The following is a 23,624-nucleotide window of genomic DNA, read 5'->3' as shown; positions in this document are numbered from 1 at the left end:
TGCCCCCCACTCTTGACATTCACAACTCAGGTTCACACGGGGCTAGACTCACTGCTGCTTAATGCAGAGGGTTGTGTTTAGACACCAGAGTGCAGCAGCTAGCTATTGCTGTGCAAGGACCTGCAGAAAGGAGGCCGCACCTCCTTGTGCATGCCCATGTGTTTATATAAGGACTTCGTATTTACTTTGTATTCTCTCTGTTATGACTCATTCCATTTCTTCCTCTGTGTGCACACAGAAAAGGGACTGCTCTCAGGCTTGCATCGGATGGGTGGTGTGACTCAACAAAGAGAAAGATTAAGCTTGGAAACAAACAACCTGAACCCGGGCTGTTCAAATAACTGAACCATTTATGGCTGAACCATAAAATCAGGGGAAATAGTTTTGGGTCGATCTGAAACGAACATATTTTGAAAATTTCAGCAAACCGAAAAAGGTGGGGTTTTTTTTTGTTTCCGGTCAAATGCAACATTGTTTCATTTGGAAGGTTCTCCACCACCACCTTTAAAAATGTTTTAAAAACAAAATTTAAATCAAATTCAAAACGAAAATTCAGTTTGAATCAAAAAGTCCAAACTTTTTGTTTTGAAAAAAGGTGAAATGAAACATTTTGACTTTTTGGGGAAATGTTGCCCCAGCTCTATCCAGAACTCCAACGCTTTTGCTTCCCAAAGAGAAGGTGTTTAACAGGTTCATATTGTGTCTTGTTGCAGAGTCACTAAGGGCCATTCACATTGATTTGTAAGTATTCATTAGTCCATCCAGGTGCAAAACTATGCAGAGTTACCATGGTGTCCACAACAACAAAAAGAAACTTTGCTTCTAATCTGCTGGGGCTGCCAGAGAAAACATGCAGAGCCAAACCCTGCTCTCACTTTCCTTGGTCTAAATCCGGAGTTAACTCGGTTGAAATCAGTGAAGTTACTTGAGTGTAAATGAGAGTAGAAACTGGTTTTTAATGGACCTGATTCTTCTCTCTTGCTGATGTAAATCAGGACTAAGTCCACTGTGATAAATAGTTACCGTGGGTTAGAACTGGTATAAGTGACATCTGAATCAGGGCGGGCCATTGGCTTCATCAGTGTAAGTCTGGATTTATATGGATTTAACTGAGATCAAGGTTACCTTTTAATGGGTCTGATTCCCTCCTGCCTTGCAATTTATGTTGTCCTTTTCTCTCTGTGCAAACTGAACGTGAAACACACCCAGATTTTCTTGGTTGCATTTTATCCCCATTTTGCATTCGTGTAAATGACAATACAAAGGAGTCAACGGTCAAGCTCAATCAGCTAAAAACCAAGAACCAGTTCTATGTTAGGCAAAAGGTTATGCCGGGGCTGGCCTTTGCTAGCATGTGTTAACTGAATCCAACCTGAGCGCTGGTGCAAAGAAAGAAAGCAGCAGACCCAATGTGTCTGTCAGTCAATAAAGCTCATGGCTATTTCTCCTACATGGTTAACATAGAGGATCCTGCTTGGAATGGCTGAGATCCACTCCAGCTGCCTGCCACTTTGCCCACGCAGGAGAGGGCAAATATTTTGAAAGTGAATTAGCCAGAACATTGTACCATCATTCCCTGACTCCCCCTCGTCCCCCCTCCCCCCCATTCTGCCCTGCAGAAGAGCACAGGGGGTTAAATATCCATGCACGATTTTCAAATATCAGGGCAGGGCTTAAAGAGCCTAGCAGGGACATACCCTTTCTTGTTGCAGACATTCAGAAGTGGGAGAGGCTTTCAAAAATATTTTTACTTTGTGCCTCCTTCTGTGCGGGAGTCAGATGGATTACCCCATCCATCTGACCTTCCTTGTTTTGACCACAGAGCTACACAGGTGCACGTTTCCTTGCCCAGAGTGCAAAACACGCACTTCCAGGCTCAGCTGGCTTTTATTTTAGATCAAGAAGGGAAACAAGTCAGAAGAAATGGAAAGATGCCAGGCACACTGCGTGGCTCGTCTATAATATAGGCTGCAGCTCCGTTCAGAGGAGCGCTCACTGAGTGCCTTTCCTTATTTCTCCTGCTCTGTGAAGTTTAACTGGGATCTGCCATATACAGTAGAACCTGAGCGTTACGAACACCAGAGTTAGGAACTGACCAGTCAACCACACACCGCATTTGGAACCAGAAATGCGCAATCAGGCAGCAGCAGAGAAAAACAAGCAAAAACAAACGCAAATACGGGACCGTACCGTGTTAAATGTAAACTAATAAAAATCAAGGGAACGTGGCATTTTTTCCTGCATAGTAAAGTCTCAAAGCTGCATTAAGTCAATGTTCAGCTGTAAACGTTTGAAAGAACCACCCTAATGTTTCGTTCAGAGTTACGAATATTTCAGAGTTCTGAACAACCTCCGTTATCAAGGTGTTTGAGGTTCTACTGTATTGTTTCTTGTGGAGGAAGTAAGGTGGTTGCAGTAGATTTCTTGATTTATGTCAGATTGTCTGGGCTTGATTCTCAAAAGGCCCCTTTCCCCCCATTCTGGCTGTGTCATGGAGAACAGCCCTGGCAACCTCACGTGCATTTGCTCCTTTTTAAGGCTCCTGTGCAGAGCCAGAGGAGTGTAAAGGGGCTTTGTGTAAATGAGAGTCAGGTCCCCCTGTGTTTGAAATTACTGCTAGGGGATGGCTGCCTTTTATTTTTGCTTGTGTGAACCTAGAGGAAATATCCAAAATAATGCCCATGTCTCGAGGCTGTGAAAGTTCTCGCTAAGCCGCAAGGAAACAAAGGAAGGTTCAGGAGTAAAAGAACCCTCTGCTAACATCTGTGAGAGGAGAGCAGAGATACTATGTCAATGCTCCGCCTTCAGCAGGTTGAATGAGGTAGGCCAGCTGCCAGACACACCCACCCCTCCGTAAAATGATCCTTTCTCTGCCCTCAAACCAAGCCCCGCTCTTCTAACGGATAAAAGGAGAGGGAGGCTCAGAGGGACGCACTTGATCTCTCCTGATCTCCCCTGTAGCCTGCCTGAGCTTTCTCGGGAGGGGAAGAACAGAACCCAGCCCAGTAACCATGTCGAGGTCTGTAAGTTTCAGTTCTCGCTCGGCTGCTCCCCCAGGGGGCTTTAGACAGGTCCGAGTCAGCACTGTCTCCTCGACCCGTGCCTTGGGCGGGGGTGCCGGCTTGGGAAGGGCAGGTGGCTTTGGCAGCTCCAGTCTCTATAGCCTAGGCTCTGCCAACAAGAGGATTTCGCTGGGCGCTGGAGGAGGCAGCTCCTACAGCGTCCACTCTGGATATGGGCTGGGCGCTGGGTTTGGCGCAGGAGCCGGTGGTGGGTTCGCACCTGCCGGCATCCAAGAGGTGACCATCAACCAGAGCCTCCTGACGCCCCTCAACGTGCAGATCGACCCCACCCTCCAGATGGTCCGTAAAGAGGAGAAGGAGCAGATCAAGACCCTCAACAACAAATTCGCCTCCTTCATAGACAAGGTGAGATGCAGAAACGGGTGGCAACTCAGGAGATGATCCAAACCCCAGTGAAACCAGCGGGGGACTTTCCCTAGACTTTGGATCAGGCCCCGTAGTTCTAAAGATGGATGGTAAAATTACCCTGTAGCCCTTATTGAATTCTTACTCATGTTGACTTCCACAACAATTTTTGCTTCAGTGAAGGCCTTGGTGCTTGCTCCTTGTTGATTAAGCTGGGGCCATTCAGGGAACCTAGGCTACGCTGTAAAAATCCCAGGGATTTCAGAAGCCCCAATCCAATCTGCGTGCCAATCCAACGCCACCAAATTCAAGGCGGTGCTTGGATCTGGGGCTTTGAGTTGACCTGTTCTCAAGGCTTGCTGTAAATCGGTGTGGCTCTACTGAAGTTAATTGACACCCCAGTCAATTTTTTACCCCAGTTGGGCAACTGACCCATTTGTAAAATTTGGATGGGAATCCAGGCTGGGAGTTTTTAAATCCCCTCGAAGGGTGACGGGCGTTCAGCTCTATGATCCAGTTACCCTCAAAGTCATTAGGCAGATTCCCAAGGGAAGCCAAATCTGTCCCTCTCTAACAAGAAAAAGCTGCATTTGCCTAGTGAACCAGTAGTAAGAAATCTGGGGTGTTATCTCGTTTCAGAATCTCAAACCCTCTCCCTGAATAGTTCAGATGCCTTTCCCTTCCCCCACATCTCGTATAACGTGCATGTCTTTGCAGTGATAGACTGTTCTCCTAGCTTTGTGCCGTTATAACAAGGTCTGGTTCCCCTCCTGGCTTGCAGGTCCGCTTCCTGGAGCAGCAAAACAAAGTACTGGAGACCAAATGGAGCCTCCTGCAGGACCAAAAGACCACCCGCAGCAACATTGCTCCCATGTTTGAGGCCTACATCAACAACCTGCGGAGGCAGCTCGACGGGTGGCTGAATGACAAAGGGCGCCTGGAGGGCGAGCTGAAGAACATGCAGGATCTTGTGGAGGATTTCAGGAACAAGTAATGTATCATCTAGTTGTCTAACGGTATGCTGAGCCCGGGAGAGCTGTCTGACATCCTTGCAAAGATGGCTCAGGCTCTTCAATGGGGGATCCTTTCTAAGGCAGGGGACTACGACCCCCTGCAGAAAATAGCTTACACGCCAGCACAGTAATTGCTTGCTCTTGCTTGTGTATCCCGCCACACCTCTTGGTGTGGTGCTCTGTCCCATCTAGTGGCACCGAGATGTGTGTGTGTATGTGTGTGTGTGTGTGTGATATTAATGAGTCTGCTCTACAGCCTTAGCTCAGGGCCATATGGGGGTGTGTTTGTATGTGTCCCCAAATAGCTTTTAGTTCATGCAGTAGAGGCTCATGCACTGAGGTCCCAGGTTCGATCCCGCCCACCGACGACCAGGGTCTGCCGGTGTTACATTTGTACACACGCGCTTCTAGCAACACAGTTCTGTAGAATCTATCTAAACGTCTAAGGGACGTGATCTGCATGTGCCAAGGCAATTGAGATGGCTCATTCAGAAGAGATTTCCAACCCTGTAGTCAGTGGTTGACCTTTGGCTGAGTTACAGTATTGGAAGAGGGAACGGAAACCCTCTCCAGCAGGAAAGACAGATCGATTGCAGCCAGGGAGAAAGCTTTGTTTGCAGACAGAGACTTTGTACTAAAGACGGCTGGGAAACAGCATTTCCACTCCCGGGGGGAAATGCTGACGTTTCAGAATGTGTTTTGGTTCTGAATTGTAACAGACAAGAGGAATTTTTTCAGTTTTTTTGTGTGTGGAATGGCGCTTTCAAAACAGTTCTTCCTGAAAACATCACCATGTTCTGGTTTGGTAATGTCACAACATCATCATATAAAATGCTAAATTGCATATATCACAGCTATTAAAGATAATAATACCTAGCTCTTATACAGCACAGTTTGTCAGTAGGTCTCAATGCACTTTACAACGCTTTTACAGATGGGGAAACTGAGGCACAGGGCAGTGAAATGACTTGCTTAAGGCCACGCAGCAGGCCAGTGGCAGAGACAGGTCTCCCGAAGCTGTGTCTACACTGCCACTTTCAGTGCTAAAATTTTTGTCATTCAGGGGTATGAAAAAACACCCCCCCCCCGAGCGACAAAAGTTTTAGCACTGAAAAGCGCCAGGATAGACAGCGCTTTATCGCTAAAGCTACTGCTGCTCATTCGGGGTGGGGTTTTTCTATTGGGAGTGCTCTCTCCCGGCCCTAAAGCGTGTCTACATTGCCCACGTCCCAGTGCTGCCACGGCTGCGCTGTAACGTGGGGAGTGTAGACATGCCCCAAGCCCCAGTCCAGAGCACTATCCAGTAGGCAACACTGCCTATACCGTAGGTCCTTATGATTCATAATGTTACATACCTGTCGTTGACATAGTCCCATGGAAACAGTGGGGGGGGGGGAAATGACTTGTGACCTAACAAGGGGCTTCTCAATCTTAACCAACTCCTTTGGGAAAGTCCAACTCAAACCACTCCTCGTTCTTTCATCCCAGGCCACGCCCATCTGAGTTGGCAAACTGGAGCAGACAGGAACTGTAAATAGTGCAGATAAACCCCCGGGAGTGTCAGGAGAAAAGTCAATAACCGGTAATCCCTGCACAGGTGCAGCTGAGGGGGCGTGTAGATGAAACAAAACAAAGACTGTTGGGGGTTGCATTATCTCCTGCCTAACGGATGTCCCCCCTTGCTTGGTTTATTAATATCTCACCTATGGAGCAGTGCTTTACCCCTGTGCGAAGAGGATTTAAAAAGCTTCCATTCCTCAGCCCAGGATCCTCAGCTGGCGTAAGTGTAGCTTCTCTGGTGCCGTGCAAAGTGGGGGTGAATGCCTGCCCAGGTGCAAAGGCAGTAGAGAATCAAGCACAGGGACTTCAATGCTCTGGCAAGGTGAAGGGGTCTTAAATTGAGTGTGCCTGTAATTAACCCTCACTGCAAGGCCCCTTTACAAAGGCAGAGCAGTGTAAAAAAGGGTCAAAGTGTAAATAAGAATCGGGCCCTAAGAATTTGAAGCATGAAGCTAATCAAGATGGTTGTGATTCTTCTCTCACTCATATCAGTTTTACACCAGTAACATCAGTGGAGTTGCTCCTGATTTACACCACTATACGTCCGATCAGGCGCGAGTCATACTGAATTCGGTACCTGGATTGGCACCGATAACGGGCATGCCAACACTGCATTGTAAACCCGGGTCTGTGGGACCCAGGCTTGTGGACTTGGTGTTTCCACATCTGCGCTTGACCATCCACACTGCATTGTAAACTGGGGCTTACAATTGCTGGACCCGGGTCTCCCAGCTGTGCTAATACATTCATAGTGTATGACGCAGTCCTTCTGACTCGGGTCCGTGGCTTGAGCTGCATCCACACTGCAAAATGACAGGGCTTGGACCCATCCGCTGAGCGGGACTTGGCCTCTGACCCTCTGGCCAAGCAGGGTTCTGGGACCGGGATGCTTGCTGACCCAAGTCAGAATGATTTGTATGCGGATGGAAGGGGCTTGGGCTCAGACCTACATGCACAGAAGACATACCCTTATTTGGGGTGAGGCAGGTAACTCCTTTGGCATCCGTTCACTTATTTCATTCCCTTTCTCTCCATACTACGGGTTCTGTGTGCAGAGCATGCCAGTGTCAACGTCAGGGTATGCAATTCGCTCACGAATGCCAGATCCTCAGCTCCTATAAATTCGTGCAGCTCCATTGATTTCAATGGAGTCGCATTGAGTTTTACGAGCCGAAGACCTGACTCTGTATATGCAACGCACCGTTCTGCTGCAGGCAACATAAACCAGAACTGCAGCCTACAGGGTGCCTGTTAAACTCAAGGTTCCTCAAAGCACTTTGGTTTTGTACCAGCTGTGCAGCAGCCGTGTAAGCAAACAGAGCAGCTATTATGATCCCAACAACAGTATCTCACAGACAGCTCCTTGGCTCTGCTCAGCTAGAATGAAAAACACGGCGTTGCTCTGCTGGGGATTTCAGGGGCTGTTGTACTGGGTTTCAGGTTGTTCCAGGTTGCATTTTCCACTCTGCTGTGGATTCACTTGGGCAAGTGACTTACGTGCAGACCTGCATTTCAGAGGTGCCGCTGGGCTCCAGTAGTGCCGGTTAATTTCAGTTGGAGTTATGAATGTTCAGCATTCTTAAAAATCAGGGTTTATGAGCCAGATCCTCAGGGGGTGTAAATTAGTGTGGCTCCAGTTAAGACTGTGGAAAGATGTAAAGGATCTAGCCCATTGCATCTAAAGATGGGTCTTTTTGCTCTGTGATTGTACAGTGCCTTGCATAATGGGGTCCTGGTCCGTCACCCGGGCTCCTAGATGCGACTGTAGTACAAACAGCTAGTGATAAAAATGGATAACCAGAAACTGATGCAGCCCAAATTAGAGAGCACTGGAAAATTTGAGCCATAGCCTCTCTGTGACTCAGTTTCCCCATTTGTGAAAGGGGACTAATTACACTTGCTTACCTTCTACTGGTATATTGAGGCTTAATCAATGCCTGCAAAATGCTTTGAAATCCTGGTATAAAGATATGCATAACAATAGCAATGATAACGAGGAGGAGGAAATACTGCCAGACAAGTTTGGAAGATGTTTGGACGAATTTGCTGTAACTGTTCACACCCTTTTTGCACCAGCATTTGCTTTTGGTGGGTATCTTGGGGAGGAAGTTGTGACTATTTGCACCAGGAACCTGATTCCATGAGTTACCGCTCATCCAAACAGGCAGCCTAAACAATAGCATGTGACTTATGTGTCCAATCAAAGACAAATAACACAGCATGAATTTCAAATATTAGACACTTGCAATGAGCTGTTTGGGCAGACCAAGGGTCAGGCCCTCAGCTGATGTAAATAGGAGTAGTACCATCACTGATTTATACCAGCTGAGGATCTAGGGCTAAGGATTATTTGCTTAAATTTGGAGGGTGTGAGTGTAGGGGCTGCTCATAGGCTGGGAGGTCAGGCGGCTTGGGGGAGCCCTAAGAAGGGAAAAGGAGGGTAAGATGAGGGAGGGAGCAAATCTATGTGGCCCCCCCCACTTTAAATAGCACTCTGCAGAACCTGCAGCAAACAATTTCAAATGACAAACACATCGTGGGAAATCATACACTGACTGGAGATGATTCTCAAATGGAGCAAGAGGCTAAATTGATCAGCTAAGTTATTCATTGTGAATTTTTGGCTGGGGTCTAGCTAGAGGTGGGTGCTTTCCCATTCCATGAGAGTTTCTGAGATTTGACTTTTTTCCCACCCCATATCAAAACAAAAAGTCAAAATCCCCCAGATTTGTGTAAACTGATAATCTGGGAAAAGATCAGATTGGGCCCAACTGAAATGTTGTGTTTCAATTTCAACGTTTTAACATTTTTAAGGCTATTTTTAAGGTCAAGAAAATGAAGTGAAAGTTCAAAACAAAAAAGTCACTTGGAACCGAAAAATGAAGCTTTGTGTCTAAAACGTAAAACAGTCCTGTTTCTACAATTTCAAAATGAAAAAAAAAAACCATTTCTCAAATCGGGAGATTTATCCAAACCGATAGTGTCCGTTTCCACAAACGGGCGTTTTACAACGAGAAAATGTTTTGTCTAAAAACTCCTGACCAGCTTTCACTCTCACGCACGCCGCTTCCTTTCCTCCCATCAGGTACGAAGATGAAATCAACAAGCGCACGACAGCAGAGAATGAGTTTGTCGTTCTCAAAAAGGTGAGTGGCACAATCTTTGAACGAAATCGCAGAAGTTGAGTTTCAAAGGGCCGGAGGTGCGGTAACGTTTCTAGTATAGACTAGCCCTGGACGTAGGCAACACCCGAATCCTTATCTGGGCACCTGAATAAACACCCTGATTTTCAGAGACAATGAGCACCCCTGACCTCCACTGAAGCCAAACTTGGTGTCTCTGATTATTCTTCAGGATGTCGACGCTTCCTACATGAACAAGGTGGAGCTGGAGGCCAAGGTAGATGCCTTGACCGATGAGATCAACTTCCTGAGGTCTCTCTACGAAGCAGTAAGTGCCCTTTCCCTCTATCATAGACAGACTGATAATGTGTAACTCCATCAGTGATTGACGTTTCCAAGGAGATGCTTCGTGATTTGTGGCTATGGTATGTAAATATTATGGATGATTGGATGGATAGACCTTGATTTTTCTCTCACTTAAACAAGTGAGAATCAGGAATAGCTTCCGGAAAGATAATAGAGTTATACGTTTGTAAGGAGGAGAATCAGGTCCTATGCATATGGGCAAGAGGTTCAGACTGTGAGGATCTGTTCAGTGATGCTCAAAAATGAAGCCCTAAAGTGCTATATTTGTCCCAGTCTCCCGGTGTCATAAAATACAGTCCATGGCCACCCAGGCAACAGCTTGAGGGTAAAACTGATCAAATGAAGTTTGCAGTCCCTGTGATCTCATGCAATGATTTCTTGTCATCCGTGATGAAAGACACAAGAGCTGAAGAAGAACTCTAGTGTTGTGAATTTATTTTGTGACTGCATTTCTAATAGAGCTGATTGGAAAATGCAAGTGTGTGTGTGTGTTTTAGACAAAATATTTGGCGAAAACCCCACATATTTTGATTGTGAAATGCCATCCTTGTGCCTCCTGTGAGTTGTACTTCCAGGACCTCATTCTCTTCTATAGACCAGACTCCCTAGTCAGACTATGTCTCCCATGTTGCACCACAGTCCTTCCTTATGGTAGGGGAAAGCCGTGTAGTACGGCACTCACAAAGCAGTGGTGCAACATGGAAGATGAAGTCCAACTGGGGACCCTGGTCTATACAGGAGAATGGGGGCACAAAGCACTTCAATTACTCATGAGGCACCACCGTGGCATTTAATCATCAAAATATTTTCGTTTTCAGGCTTTCCATTTTCTCGCCAAAAATTGAAATTTGCCCTGGAAACCAGACACTTCTCACAAAATTTTATTTTGCTTAGTCAAAAATCCAATTTTCAGTTTCAGTGGAAAATTTTCAAACAGCCTTAATTTATACCCCACTTCGAAATTTTCCCTTTGGGTCCTGGACAGTTGACAATGGAGCTCTTCCTGTGGCAACATGTGTAGGCCCCCTGGTTGATCGTAATTTGCACGGACGACTCAAATCACCGCTTAGCAAATCCGGCTCTTTGTTCCATGTGAGCTTTGTATTTAAACAGACTCGGGAGCCAGGGGATCACAGGTTTCCTTCTGCAGGGAGTTTACTGCAGAAGATGCAAGTGGGGCAAGCTAAAAAAAAATTAATATTGATTTTCTGGTGGCAAAAGAAGTTCACTGAGTCCTGGTCATAATGCCTGAAGACTCCACCTTGGGCCTCCCTCCAATTCCGATTGGAAAGCCTCCAATACCCTTTCCGTCAGGGTCTGGGTCCCCACCGTAGTCTGCTGCCCTTCTGTGGTCGTTCCTACGTTCACCTGGGCCCTCTCTGTCCCAATTGTTCTATCTCATAATCCCTTTTTTCCTGCCTCATTGGGACCCATACTTCCCCTTTGCTACCACACCCTCTCTTAAGTGGGCAATGCAATGCCTTTTTACATGGCCAGCCTTATGGCACCCAAAGCAAACCCTTGTCTTTGCCTTGTCAGCAAGGCTTCCTTTTGGCCTTCTCTTGCGCAGCCCCTTCCCCTGGGCTTGCCTTCACCTCACAGCTCATGTATGGGCATCTCCTCCAGAGGTGCCCCCACTGACCACAGGCAAAACATGCCCCTCCTTTTCCTGTTCTCCCCACAGGACGCACTCTTTGGGGATTTCCCCTCTTCCCCATCCTAGTAGGGGCATTCCCTTTTCTGGTGTTCTCCTCACTCACAGGCATAACACTCCTGGTGCCCAGGCCTCCAGCCTCCTAGCTCCGATATCTTCCTTCCTATCTCGATCCCTGCGGCCTCTACTAATTTCGTCCTGCAGGAGCTTATAACTAGAGCCTGCTGCAGTTTGGCCAGCTGCGCCAAATAATTCTGCACATACCAACGTGTCTCCCACTGTCTCTGCGGGTTCTCCAGCACCTGCTGCAGCAGGGCCTGGATCCATCCCTGCTGTTTGTCATCCCCCCAACTTCTGCAGGGGGTGGGGGGATTCTGGAGTCCAGCCTGGGAGGGTCTAAATGCCTTCTGCAAAGAAAGCTTCCGCGCACCGCGGCTCCGTTGCCGCTTTGCCTCAAGTGTCTCTATTATAGTCTGTCCTGCTCCCCTTGCATCAGGGTAACTGCCTTATACAGTCTTTCACAGTCCACCACAGTCTCTCAACCTCCCCTTGTAGCAAGAGCAACCATGTGCCTGCGTTCTCCACCAAATTGTCACAGAGTGCACCACTCCCCTCTGGTCTGGCGCCTCCTCCTGGTCACTCTGGGGATTAGCTCTTGAGGTTGACGCCCCTTCTGCAGTTTGCATGCCATTGCTCCGCTTCTCCCTCTGGTCTGCAGCCACACTCTCACTCCAGGAACCGCAGCATCTTCTTCCTTCCGGCTAGATCGCTCAGCACTTTCCCCCTTCCAGTCTTTCCTGTCCAGCCATCCTAGGCAGTCTTCCCATTCACTCCCTCAGTGGCTGGCAGGGGAACCCAGGCCTGCCCTCAATTCCAGGTTCCAGTCCAGGGACCCCCCCCAGCTCAGCCATTCTGGGCTTTCCTCTCTCCGTCCTCACTGCTCCTTCCCTAGACTGCTTCCTACCACACCTGGTTCCCCTTCTCCCTCTGGGTGTACCAGCTCCAAACCTTCTCCCGCTTCCCAGGGAGTGACGGCTGCCTGCCTTCCTGCAGCCTTTCCCAGCACTCCTCAACTTTTGCCAGCTACCTGGCTTTCTACAGGCCCCACCTGTTCCTGCCCAGCTGAACCTGCTTCCAATTAGTTCCCTACTCCTGGCTCTTCCTCCAGCCTCTGGAGTTCATTGGCCTGCCTGGCCACCTTAACCCTTTTAGTCCCGTGTGGGGTGGTCACCCCATTGCAGGAGCTCTCACTGCCTTTGCTAGGGAGAGTAGGAGCAGCCATCTCTAATTTATCCCTCCCTGCCCTCTTACTTTAAACCTGGCTTGCTCAGATGGCGAGATAGTCTCTTTACATCCTTGGCTAAGAGTGGTAGAATCTGGCCCTAACTTTGTAGTAAAGTTGGGCCTGATCCAAAACTCTGGATCCAAACTTTGAATGAATTTGGATCTGCCCCTTCACATCACAGCTGGGCTCTTTTCTCTACAGAGGGGCAAAGCTCCTTGACCCCCTTAAACTTTGGGTGAGTTTGGATACAGGTGTCAGGTACATCTCTGCTTTTTTTCTTCACCTTGCAGCATCAGAATGATCTGTTTTGGCAGCTACTGTATTGTGACACTTAGTTGGATTCCTTCCTGGCTAATGATTTATTTGACAAGTTTCTTCTTATCTCCTTTCCTTTCCTTTGCTTCTCTTTTCTGATCTTAATTGGTTTCTACAAGTAACACCTTAGAACAGAAGAGAGAGATCAGACAGCTCAGCTAGGGTTGTCAGGTGTCTGGTTTTGGAACCCAGGGACCCTGGCGGCTGCGGGTCAGCACCACTGACGTTAAAAGTCAAGCTCCTGTGTGACTCCCGGAAAGCTGCCGGCATCTCCCTCTGGCTCCTAGGCAGAGGGGTGGCCACGGGGGCTCTGTGCGCTGCCCCCGCCCCCAGCACCAGCTCAGCTGCTTCCATTGGCCAGGAACCCTGGACAGTGGGAGCTGAGGGGGCGGTGCCTGCAGGTGCAGGCAGTGCAGAGAGACACGTGGTCGTGCCTCCGCTTAGGAGCCGGAGAGAGATGCTGGCAGCTTCCCAGGAGCCCCCTGAGGTAAGCGCCGCTCAGAGCCCCCATCCCCTCCTGCTCCCCAGCCCCCTCCCCCAGCCCAGAGCCCCCTCTTGCACCTCAAACCTGGCCCCACCCCAGAGCCCACACCCCCAGCCAGAACTCTCACTCCCCCCACACCCCAACCCCCGTCCCAGCCTGGATCTCTCTCCTGCACCCTGAACCCCTCATTTATGGCCCCACTCCAGAGCCTGCACCCCCCAGACCATAGGCCATACCCCCTCCCACACCCCAACCCCCTGTCTCAGGCCGGAGCCCTCTCCTGCACCCCAAACCCCTCATCTCTGGTCCCATCCCAGAGCCTGTACCCGCAGCTGGAGCCCTTACCCCCCCACACCCCAACCCCCTGCCCCATCCTGGATCCCCCTCCTGCACCCTGAACCCCTCATTTATGGCCCCATCCCAGAGCCCACACCCCCCAGCCTAGATCCCATACCCCCTCTCATACCCCAACCCCCTGCCTCAGCCCAAAGCCCTCTCCTGCACCTCAAACCCCTCATCCCCAGCCCCACCCCAGAGCCCATACCAGTAGCCCTCACCACCACTCCCCACCCTCCGCACCCCAAACACCTACCCCAGCCCGATGAAAATGAGTGAGTGAGCGAGGGTGGGGGAGAGCGAGCGACGGAGGGAGGGAGATGGCGTGAGCAGGGGGGCGTGGCCTTGGAAAAGGAGCGGGGCAGGGAGCGGGGCAAGGGTGTTCGGTCTTCTGCAGATAGAAAGTTGGCAACCCCGAAGCTCAGCTGAGATAGAAAATTAGCCAATTGAGATTATAATGTGTTTAATGTAATTCGCAGGAACTTCGTGAGCTGCAGGCACAGGTCTCTGACACCTCTGTGGTCCTCAGCATGGACAACAGCCGAAACCTGGATATGGACAGCATCATCGCTGAGGTCAAAGCGCAGTACGAGGAAATGGCCAACAAGAGCCGAATGGAAGCTGAGTCCTGGTACCAAACCAAGGTGAGCGATGATGGAAATAGGGGAACTCGGAGTTTCTGCTATTTAATATGTGTCTGGAGAGGCTAGTCTGTGAGGGGCCATTGAGAGCTACCATGATGACTGTCCTTTATGGAGCTGTTGTTGTGTACCACAGTTTGAGACGCTGCAGGCCACTGCGGGGAAACACGGGGATGAACTGCGCAACACCAAGACCGAGATCACGGAGATTAACCGCATGATCCACAGACTGCAGGCTGAAATTGACAACGTGAAAAGCCAGGTGAGGCGTTGGCCGGGTTTTCCTGCTGCTTCTTCCAGAGAGTGTTGAGTCATGAATTTAATAGAAAGAAGGTTCATAAATACAGTAAGAGGTCTTAAGGTCAGTGCCTATTAAAAGCACTTGGAGAAAGCTGCAGTTATAATGTCAGAAGAGGAAGATCTTGCGAGGGAAGGCAACAGCCAAATGTCCAGGTGTCCCTCATTATATTGATCCCAGTACTGCCACCATGACTTCCACTGGCCAGTGCTTTACTCTGGGAGTATTTCCATTACAGTCATGGTCTAGTGGATAGGGCACTCTTGTAGGAGTCGGGAAACGTGGTTTCTATTCCTGGCTCTATGTCATGATGGCTCAGCCACAGCGAGGCACTCCAGTGCATCATGGAGGATGGAGTCTGACTGGCGAGCCGGGCCCATAAAGAAGAATGGGGCCACGAGGAACAGGGGACTACAACTCCCATGAAGCACTGCAGCAGATGCGCTTGACACACAGGTTAATAGAGAGACAATGCAGGGGAGATAATATCTTTTATTGGACCAACTTCTGTTGGTGAGAGAAACAACACAGAGCTCTTCTTCAGGTCTGGGAAAAGAACTTCGAGCGTCACAGCTAAATTCAAGGTGGAACACATTGTTTAGCATAGGTAGTTAGTATATACTCTAAGGGACAATTCAAGGTGGATCCCGTGATGGGGGAGGATCTCAGAGCCCAGGCTCCAACCTGAGCCTCAATGTAGGGTGACCATATTTCCCAAAGGGAAAAAGAGACACTGTGTGGGGCTAGCCTGAGACCTTCCGCTGCCTCCCCCCACACAGGATTGTCCTGAGCTGCTTGCCCGAGCCCCCCCACGCAGGGCTGGCATCGCTGGTCCCCCGAGCCCTGCCTGCCCCCCACGCAAGGCTGGGGCTGGCGTAGCTGTTTGCTTAAGCCCTGTCTGCCCCCTGCCTGAGCCCTGCCTCCCACTCTGCACGGGGCTGGCATCCCCACTCGCCCCCCGCATGTTCTTTCACACCCCACTTTTTTGACAAATGCCCACCTTTGCCACAAAGGGACCGTCCCAGCCAAAACGGGACATATGGCCACTCTACCCCAAGGTCTACAATGCAGTTTTACAGCCCCACAGCCTGAGACCCACAAGCCCAAGTCAGCTGCCACGAGCCATCCAGGGTTTTTAATTTCAGTGCAATAGGGAGCAATCCTGCATGGGTTACGGAGAGGGACATAACGCTCCAATTCTTTGCCATCTCTGACTTCTATGATCCATCCACCTAACTTCTCCACTCCCTTTCTGTATCAGGGAAGAGCCAGGTGTGCACACGATCCACTCATTCAGCCAGGCTGGGGTTTTTCTTCACTTCATCCTGCCGCTTTAATCAGTGCATCAAAGGGATGTTTAAAACTCCTGCAAAGCTGATGGCTCACTGCCTGCAAGGCGTGGATATTTGCAATGAATAACCAGAGTGCACAAAAAGTGGGGAGATAAGCTATTGTAAATCACTCAGCGGTGTTTATTTGGTTTCAGGGCAGGGTGGCTGGAACACACATTCATAAGCAAATAGTGTGAGCCAGTAAAGCGGCTTTTGAATAATGAATGGGAGTTTAAAAGCAAGCCTTCCAACCCAACAGTTGTATTATTCTACATATGTATGTAATGTTGATCCTACAGTAAAGGGTGCACTAGAAATACAATCCATCTGTAGACAGGCAGATTGCACTGGGAGTCTTTTGTCCTCCTCTGGAAGGTCAGGTCTTGCTCATTGCCCAACTACCATAGATGGACCCAAGGTCCAATCTAGAATGGCAGCTCCAGCTGGAGTGACTTCTAAGAAGAAGTCAACTAACTCATTGTGCATTGGGAATGCCTAGATTAGATACATAGATAAATAGATAGATAGTCCATCTCTCTCTGTGTGTATCTCTCGCTGATACAAAGATGTCATCGACAGATAGATGGATGGATAGATAGATGGATAGGTCTAGCTATTTGTGTGTCTGTCCATCCAGTACAACAATGGATGGATGAATACCATAGATGGCATAGAGGGATGGATGGATACTATAGATGTCATGCATGGATGAATACCATAGATGGCGTAGAGGGATGGATGGATACCATAGAGGGCATAGCTAGATAGTAGAACAGAAATACCACACCAAGGGGCTGAAACACACACTGAAGTCCCGTGTTGTGCACTTGTAGCGTGCCAAGCTGGAGGCAGCCATTGCTGAGGCCGAGGAACGTGGCGAGAGGGCCATCAAAGACGCCATGGCAAAACAGGAGGAGCTGGAGGCTGCCCTGAATAAAGCCAAGCAGGACATGGCCCGCCAGCTGCGGGAGTACCAAGATCTGATGAACGTCAAGCTGGCCCTGGATATCGAGATCGCCACCTACAGAAAGCTGCTGGAGGGAGAAGAGAGCAGGTGGGTGCAATATACAGGCCTAAAATCATTGGCATAGTTCATCAGAACTAGGCCAATTTACCCCAGAGGGTCTGACCCATGGTGTGTGCAGCACGCAAAATCGTTTCTAGAAAGAAGGACCCATTTCTCCATTGTCCTACTCTTTAAATGGTTATTTACACCTGTGCAAAGAAGATGTGTGATGCTCCCACATCAGAACGGGGGCATTACACCGGTTTTGCACGTGGGGGTGAATGGTGACAGGCGCCAGGCAGTGAGGAATCAGATCCAGTGTTGTTCACAGTTTCCCATGAGACATCATTTACTGTATCCAGGGTTCAGTCCTACTTCCTTTGATGTCAACGAGTTTTACCACTGTCTTAACTGGAGCAGGATTCAGGGCTTTAAAACTGCTCCATAAAGGTAAATGACTTACAGGACCTGATCCTGAGAGATGGGGTTCAATGACCGTCATCATCAATGGGAGAGGCAAGTTCTCAGCTCCTCTCTGAATTGGGGCATTACTGCAAAGGTGTGTCTGTCGATTGGGAATATTCGTGGAGGTGGGAGAACAGTTAACCCCAGAGGCAGGGAAAAGCGAATGCACCACATCAGTCCCACGCGAGCCCAGAACAGATTTTAGTGCCCTGCTGCGTTCCCATGGACATCAATGGCAAAAATCCCATTTCGAGCTGATTTTTTCCCCGGTGAAAAATTTCAATGAAAATGAATTTTTTTTTTTTAGTTTTGACGGGATTTTTCTTTGAAACATTTCATTTTTTTAAATAAATCATAGAATCGTAGAATCTCAGGGTTGGAAGGGACCTCAGGAGGTCATCTAGTCCCACCCCCTGCTCAAAGCATGTTCTGTTTTCTCTTGCTGGCAAAAAAAAATTCAGTGTAGAAACAGATTATTGGGTGTGGGAAAATTTTCATTTTTTGAACCCAAATTCCAAAATTGTTTTGACCAAAGGGACATTTTCCATGGAAACATCCATTTCGTAAAAAAAAAACAAAAACCCCCAACAAAATGGTTTTCTATTAAAAATAACTCACGTAGATGGAAAATTTTCAACCAGATTTACCCCATCAGCTCCTGTCGGAGTCGGACGTGCCATTAACAATGCATGTCTTGAAGGGATGAAGCACATTTGTTAGTAATGGATAAAGTACCTGATGATACAGCTGTCTCGTATTCATTATTTATAATAGCAATCATAATACATTCCCATTGTGCTGGTCTTCAAAGCCAAAAGCCTCTGGGTACCATATCTGATGAGAAGTCTAACCAAACTTCTTCTTTCTTGCCTTTGTTTTCCTCCCTCCACAGGTTGGCTGGGGACCACGTTGGCAATGTCAGCATCTGTGAGTTGGCTTTACAATTAATTCCTTCCCTAGAGAGGTTGGAGAAAACGTGCTTCGAAGTTCACAGGCCATTGATTTGATTTTATTGGATCCCTAGAGAAAATGAATGAGGAAGACCCCAATAGTATCCTATAGACCAGGGGTGGCGAACCTTTCTTCTATCAAGGGCCACTGACCCCCCGAAAAAATCAGTCATGGGCCACACAAAGCCCCACGGGGGAGGGGAGGGGGAAAGGTTCAGGGCTTCCCCTAGGCTCTGGGGTGGGGCCAGAAATGAGGGGTTCAGGGTGCAGGAGGGGGCTCCAGGCTGGGGCAGGGGGTTGGGGTGCAGGAGGTGGTGAGGGCTCCGGCTGGGGGTGCGGATGCTGGTGTGGGGCTGAGGATGAGGGGTTTAGGGTGCAGGAGGGGCCTCCGGGCTGGGGCCAAGTGGTTTGGAGTGCAGGAGGTGGCTCAGGGCTGGGGTAGGGGGTTGGGGTGCGGGAGGAGGGTTGGGGTGTGGGCTCTGGGACGGAGTTTGGGTGTGGGAGGTGGCTCAGGGCTGGGGCAGGGGTGTGGGGGGGGGTCTGGGAGGGAGTTCGGGTGCGGGAGTGGGTTCTGACCTGGGGCAGGGGGTTCAGGGTGTGGGCTCTGTTTGGGTGGCGCTTACCTCAGGTGGCTCCCAGTCAGCTGCGCAGCGGGACTAAGGCAGGCTCCCTGCCTGCCCTGGCTCTGCGCTGCTCCCAGAAGCGGCCGCCATGCCCGGCTCCCAGGCGGAGGGGCCAGGAGGCTCTGTGCGGCGCGTGCTGCCCGTGCCTGCAGGCGCTGCTCCCACAGCTCCCATTGGCTGCGGTTCCTCCGGCCAATGGGAGCTGCGAAGCCGGCACAGGGGGCGGGGGCAGCGCGTGGATTGCCCCTGCTCCTAGGGGCTGCAGGGACATGCTGGTCGCGGCTGGTCACTGCGCAGAGCCGACCGGACTTCTGGCGAGCCAGCGCTCACAGCTCCAGCCCCACAGGCCGGGGAGTGCCGAGTCTCGGGGCTTCCGGCCCACGGCGCAGACACTTGCCCCGGGCGGTATGAAATGAAGCAGCAGGCCGGATCCGGCCCGCCAGCTATAGGATCCCCACCCCTGCTATAGACCTTTCACGCACCCTCCAAACCTACAGAGCCTGATTCTCATTGACACGGCTAGGAGCTAGGGGCGTGATTCCCAGCTTGAGTAGCCATACTCACGCCAGCGCTCACTTGAGTTAGGGCTTTAAAATCACGAGCGCAGCCATGGTAGCTGCCCCACGTACAAACCTTCCTGAACCCCACCGCCAGAGCTGCCGCAGCTCTGCTGCTGTGTTTAGCGTGCTAGCTCAGATGAGCTACAGGAGCTGGGACTCACAGCCCCAGCATGCAGTGCAGACGTAGCCTGTTTACTTACCGCACTCGCAGTGTAGAGGGGCAAAAATTGGTTCCACTCACTGTGCGACACTTTTATTGTGCCAGGCTGTGCAGTTATAATTGTTTATGACACATACCCCTCTTGACTGTGACATGCTTCTAGTACCTATTGGTCATTTATTGAACCCTTTATAAATGGCAGCTTAATATGAGAGTGTGTGTGAAAATGGATAACTTCCTATCAAATTTGACAGGATTTTTCCATAATGGTTATTCATGTATTTATTTATTTTGAATATTCTAGCCCCAGCAAATCACTTTAGCCCATGCTTAAATTTAAGTACATCAATAATCCCATTGAAGTCAATAAGGCTGTTGTATCGTGAAGTGGGGCTCAGTTGACTTTGATGGGGGAGACTCTGCTGGAGCCATCCAAAATACTCATCCACCAGACGTTCTGTCAGTGCGATGTTAGCACTAAACCTGGTCAGAAATTTTCTGACTGAACATTTCTCCATCGGAAAATGCCATTTTGTTGAAACCAAAGGGTTTTGCAGAAACGTGTCGATTTCAATGAAATGTCATTTAAAAAATCTGAATGGAGCGTTCCAATTGTACATTTCAAAAAGACTTTTCGTTTAATTTCTTTTATTTGATAATAGGCAAGTTAATTCTTTTTCAAAAGCCAAAACTGAAAAGAAACGTTTCGATCAATCTGAAACAGTTGTTTTAAAAAATTATTTCAACTAAAATTTCAAATTTGTTTTTCATTCTATTCTGGAACAGAATGTTTTTTGGATGCATGGAATTTCCTGTGAAAAGGAAAAATCCAGTTGCCACACAGCTCTAGCTAGCACCAAAATGCACCATTTGCCATGCACTGGCCACCCTTAGGCCCTGATCCTGCAATGAGATACACTAGTGCAGACTCCTGCTTCCTTGTGGGAGTCCCATTGTGAATGGGAGTCTGCATGGGTACAGGGGTGGGCAGACGTGCTTCTTAATGCAGGACTGGGGCCTTGTTGCCAGGTCATGCTCCTGTTCCCATGACACCATTTTGGCCTGATTCTCCATTGTTCTGCACCCTTTGTTGTGATTTACACCAGTGCAAAATCAGTGCAAAGTACACTCAAAATGGCTGCTTTGTACACTTGGCAGTCTCTTTGAACTGGGGTGAATCATGACACAAGGTGCAGGGCGATGGAGAATCAGGCCCTCTCTGCACCAGCTGGGCACAGCTGCAATTGCATTGTGCTCTCCTGACTGGAGTGGATCTGCAAACCCAGGCATTTATGATGGTTTTGTTTTTGCACCATAGCTGTGGTCAATTCTAGTGCTGGAGGCGGATACAGCAGCGCGAGTGGGTATGGCTTTGGAGGAGGAACTGGCCTGGGAAGCGGAATGGGCAGCGGGGGACTCTCCTTTTCCTCCGGAGGGAGCCCTGGTGGTATGAAAGCGTACTCTCTGAGGACGACCTCTTTCAGAAGAAGAAGTGACAGGAACTAAGCTCCAAAAACCAAGCTCATCACTGCTGGAATATGAGTACAAAAATAAATAAATGGCATAGAAAGACAAAGGTTTTATTGTCTCCTGACAGCCAAACTGGTTGCAAAATTGTGCAGTGATGAATGAAATGCCAGTAAGATACATCACAGTGCATGACCCCACCGCAGACAGCCCAGGGCTTGACTCTGCCCCATTGAGCTTTGCCACCAAGAGCAGGATCTAGGGTGAAATTCACCCCTGTGCAGAGGGCAGGATAATGCCTACACGTGACTTAAGTCCTACTATAGCCCTTTGTCTGGTTCTTTGCATGAAGGTGAATTTCACCCACCCAAAGGCAAAACCATTTGAACATCAAGTTTTTCTAAATTTCTGCTGGGATTTTTCAAATGAGCCCAAGCGAATAAGGTGCTGAACTCCCTCTGAATAGGATTTGGGCACCTAAACCCCCTAGGCTGTTTTGAAAACCCCAGCTCTTAGTTAAGAATCCAAAAATGTTTTGTTAAAAAAAGAAGTTGGCTTCTTTCTTTCTTTCTTTCTTTCTTTCTTTCTACAGAAAAAAATGCAGACAGATTTAAACTTGGCTTTTTAGAATGCAGAAATTCACGCACACACAGTGAAGCTTGAAGGGCATAAAATTGCCCAAAACTAAATGTCCAAAAAATTACTTTAAATTTTGCAATACATTCTTCAGCCTTGGGCCTCTCTTCTGGCCACTCTTTTTTCAATCTGGTATGCTGGATCAAAAATAAATAGCTTCCGTTTATTTCCACCATTCCAAGATAATACATGGTGCCATGGCCCATAAGAGTTTACTTTGTTATTTCAGTACAAACTGCATTAACAATCTTCTTTTAAAAGCGTGCAGAGGGTGGGAATTAATTTGTTTCACCACAAAATGTAAGCAATATGGTTACTACATTCTGTTCTCACTTACACCGGTGCAAATCAGGAGTGACTCCATAAAAGCCTCTGGAATTGTAAAGACATAAAAGTGAGGCAAGTGACAGGAGAACCAAGCCCAAAGAGTTTATCTATGGTAGAAATATTTAGGGACTCTTGAAGCTTGTATTGTCATTTATATGTGTGCAAAGTGCTGTCACTCAGACAGGTGGTGTTTGACACTCTGCAACTCCTTTGCTTAATTGTAAATGATGACATAAGTTGCAAACACTGGGATCTTACTCCATACACCTTTAATATCACATGCAGCAGACAATGGACCAGATACACTTCTGGTGTAAATCAGCATAGCATTGGCTTCAGTGGAGTTATACACATTTATACCGGCTGAAATTCTGGCCCAAGGAGGGCTTCAGATTCCTCTCACACGCAAAGTGCTAGTCTGTTGACTTCAGCAGAGATACGCTCGATTTTCCTAAGTCTAACTGAATTCATTTTCATCCAAGCACACAACCCATCAGCTGGTATAAATCGATGTCACTTTATTAACTTCAGAGGAGGTGTGCTACTTACTGCAGCTGAGGATCTGCCACTAAAAGTCTAGTTGTCGTCGCTTTCCGATGCAGATTTTTCCCACGCTCTTCCTCTTTTGTTACTCTGTAGTTTATACAGCGAATGCCTTGTCTTCCCAGTTCTTTTGTGGTTTTGCTACAACATGGGTGACGTCATTTGGCCCAGAGAGCTTTGTGGCTGCAGTGTAAGAAAGAATGAATAAAAAGCTTATGGGTTGGGAATTGTAATGAAGAACAGAGACCTGCTTGACTCTCCCTGATTGCCATAAAAGAAGCCGGAGTGCGGCTAGAAATTGCTCAGATATCTTTAGGTTACTATCAGTGCTATACTTATTCTATCTTTGGGTTCAGATGCTTAAGATAGTAATAGGGCTGGTATTGATCTCATTGACACCAATACAATACCACAACGCCTCCACCAAAGCATTAGAAAGTATTAAAAAACTGGCCCCGAGGAGTGAGAATTGTTTCCTTGATTCTGAGGTCTCTGCCAGAGCTAAGGAAGATCATGCTCTGTCCTTGTTTAAGAGGGGGGATATGATAGACTATAAAATCATGAATGGTGCAGGAAAAGTGAGTAGGGGCGTGTTTTTTGCCCTTTCCCATAATACAAAAACTCAGGGTCACCCAGTGAAATGAATTGGCAGAAGGTTTAACACAAACAAGAGCAAATAGTTTTTCACCCAACGCACAATTATCCTGTGGAACTTGTTGCCAGGAGATGTTGTGATGGCCAAAAGTGTAACTGGGTTCAACAAAGAGCTAAAGAAGTTAACGGAGGATAGGTCCATCAATGGCTTTTAGCCAAGATGGTCAGGGATGCAATTCCATGCTTGAGGCAATCCTAAACCTCTGACTGCCAGAAGCTGGGAGGGGAAAACGAAAGAGGTGGATCTGTCCACGTCTGTTCTGTACACTCCCCCTGAAGCTCTGGTACTGGTCACTGTTGCAGACAGGATACTGGGCTAGGTGTGTTCTTATTTCATTACAATAACTGGCTATGCCAGTCAAGACAGGTCTTTAGGTTTAAATGTCTCATGGAAATAACT

At 48.5% G+C, this 23,624-nt stretch overlaps 1 protein-coding gene across 1 annotated transcript; it reads left to right on the top strand.

Moving 5' to 3' along the window:
- The first annotated feature begins 2,888 nt into the window (after positions 1-2,888).
- On the top strand, positions 2,889-23,185 carry LOC102937262 (keratin, type II cytoskeletal cochleal). Its single transcript, XM_037883817.2, has 9 exons — positions 2,889-3,428; positions 4,210-4,418; positions 9,087-9,147; positions 9,356-9,451; positions 14,043-14,207; positions 14,341-14,466; positions 16,667-16,887; positions 18,197-18,231; positions 20,916-23,185. Exons 1-9 carry the CDS (start codon positions 3,012-3,014, stop codon positions 21,101-21,103), a joined length of 1,518 nt encoding a protein of 505 aa, XP_037739745.1. The 5' UTR covers positions 2,889-3,011; the 3' UTR covers positions 21,104-23,185.
- The last annotated feature ends 439 nt before the right edge of the window (positions 23,186-23,624 follow it).

Source organism: Chelonia mydas, chromosome 20 (genome assembly GCF_015237465.2).
Source record: "Chelonia mydas isolate rCheMyd1 chromosome 20, rCheMyd1.pri.v2, whole genome shotgun sequence".
In the NCBI taxonomy this organism is placed as follows: domain Eukaryota; kingdom Metazoa; phylum Chordata; order Testudines; family Cheloniidae; genus Chelonia; species Chelonia mydas.
Note: the sequence above shows the minus strand (reverse complement) of the source record. Positions and strands in the feature narration are given on the sequence as shown.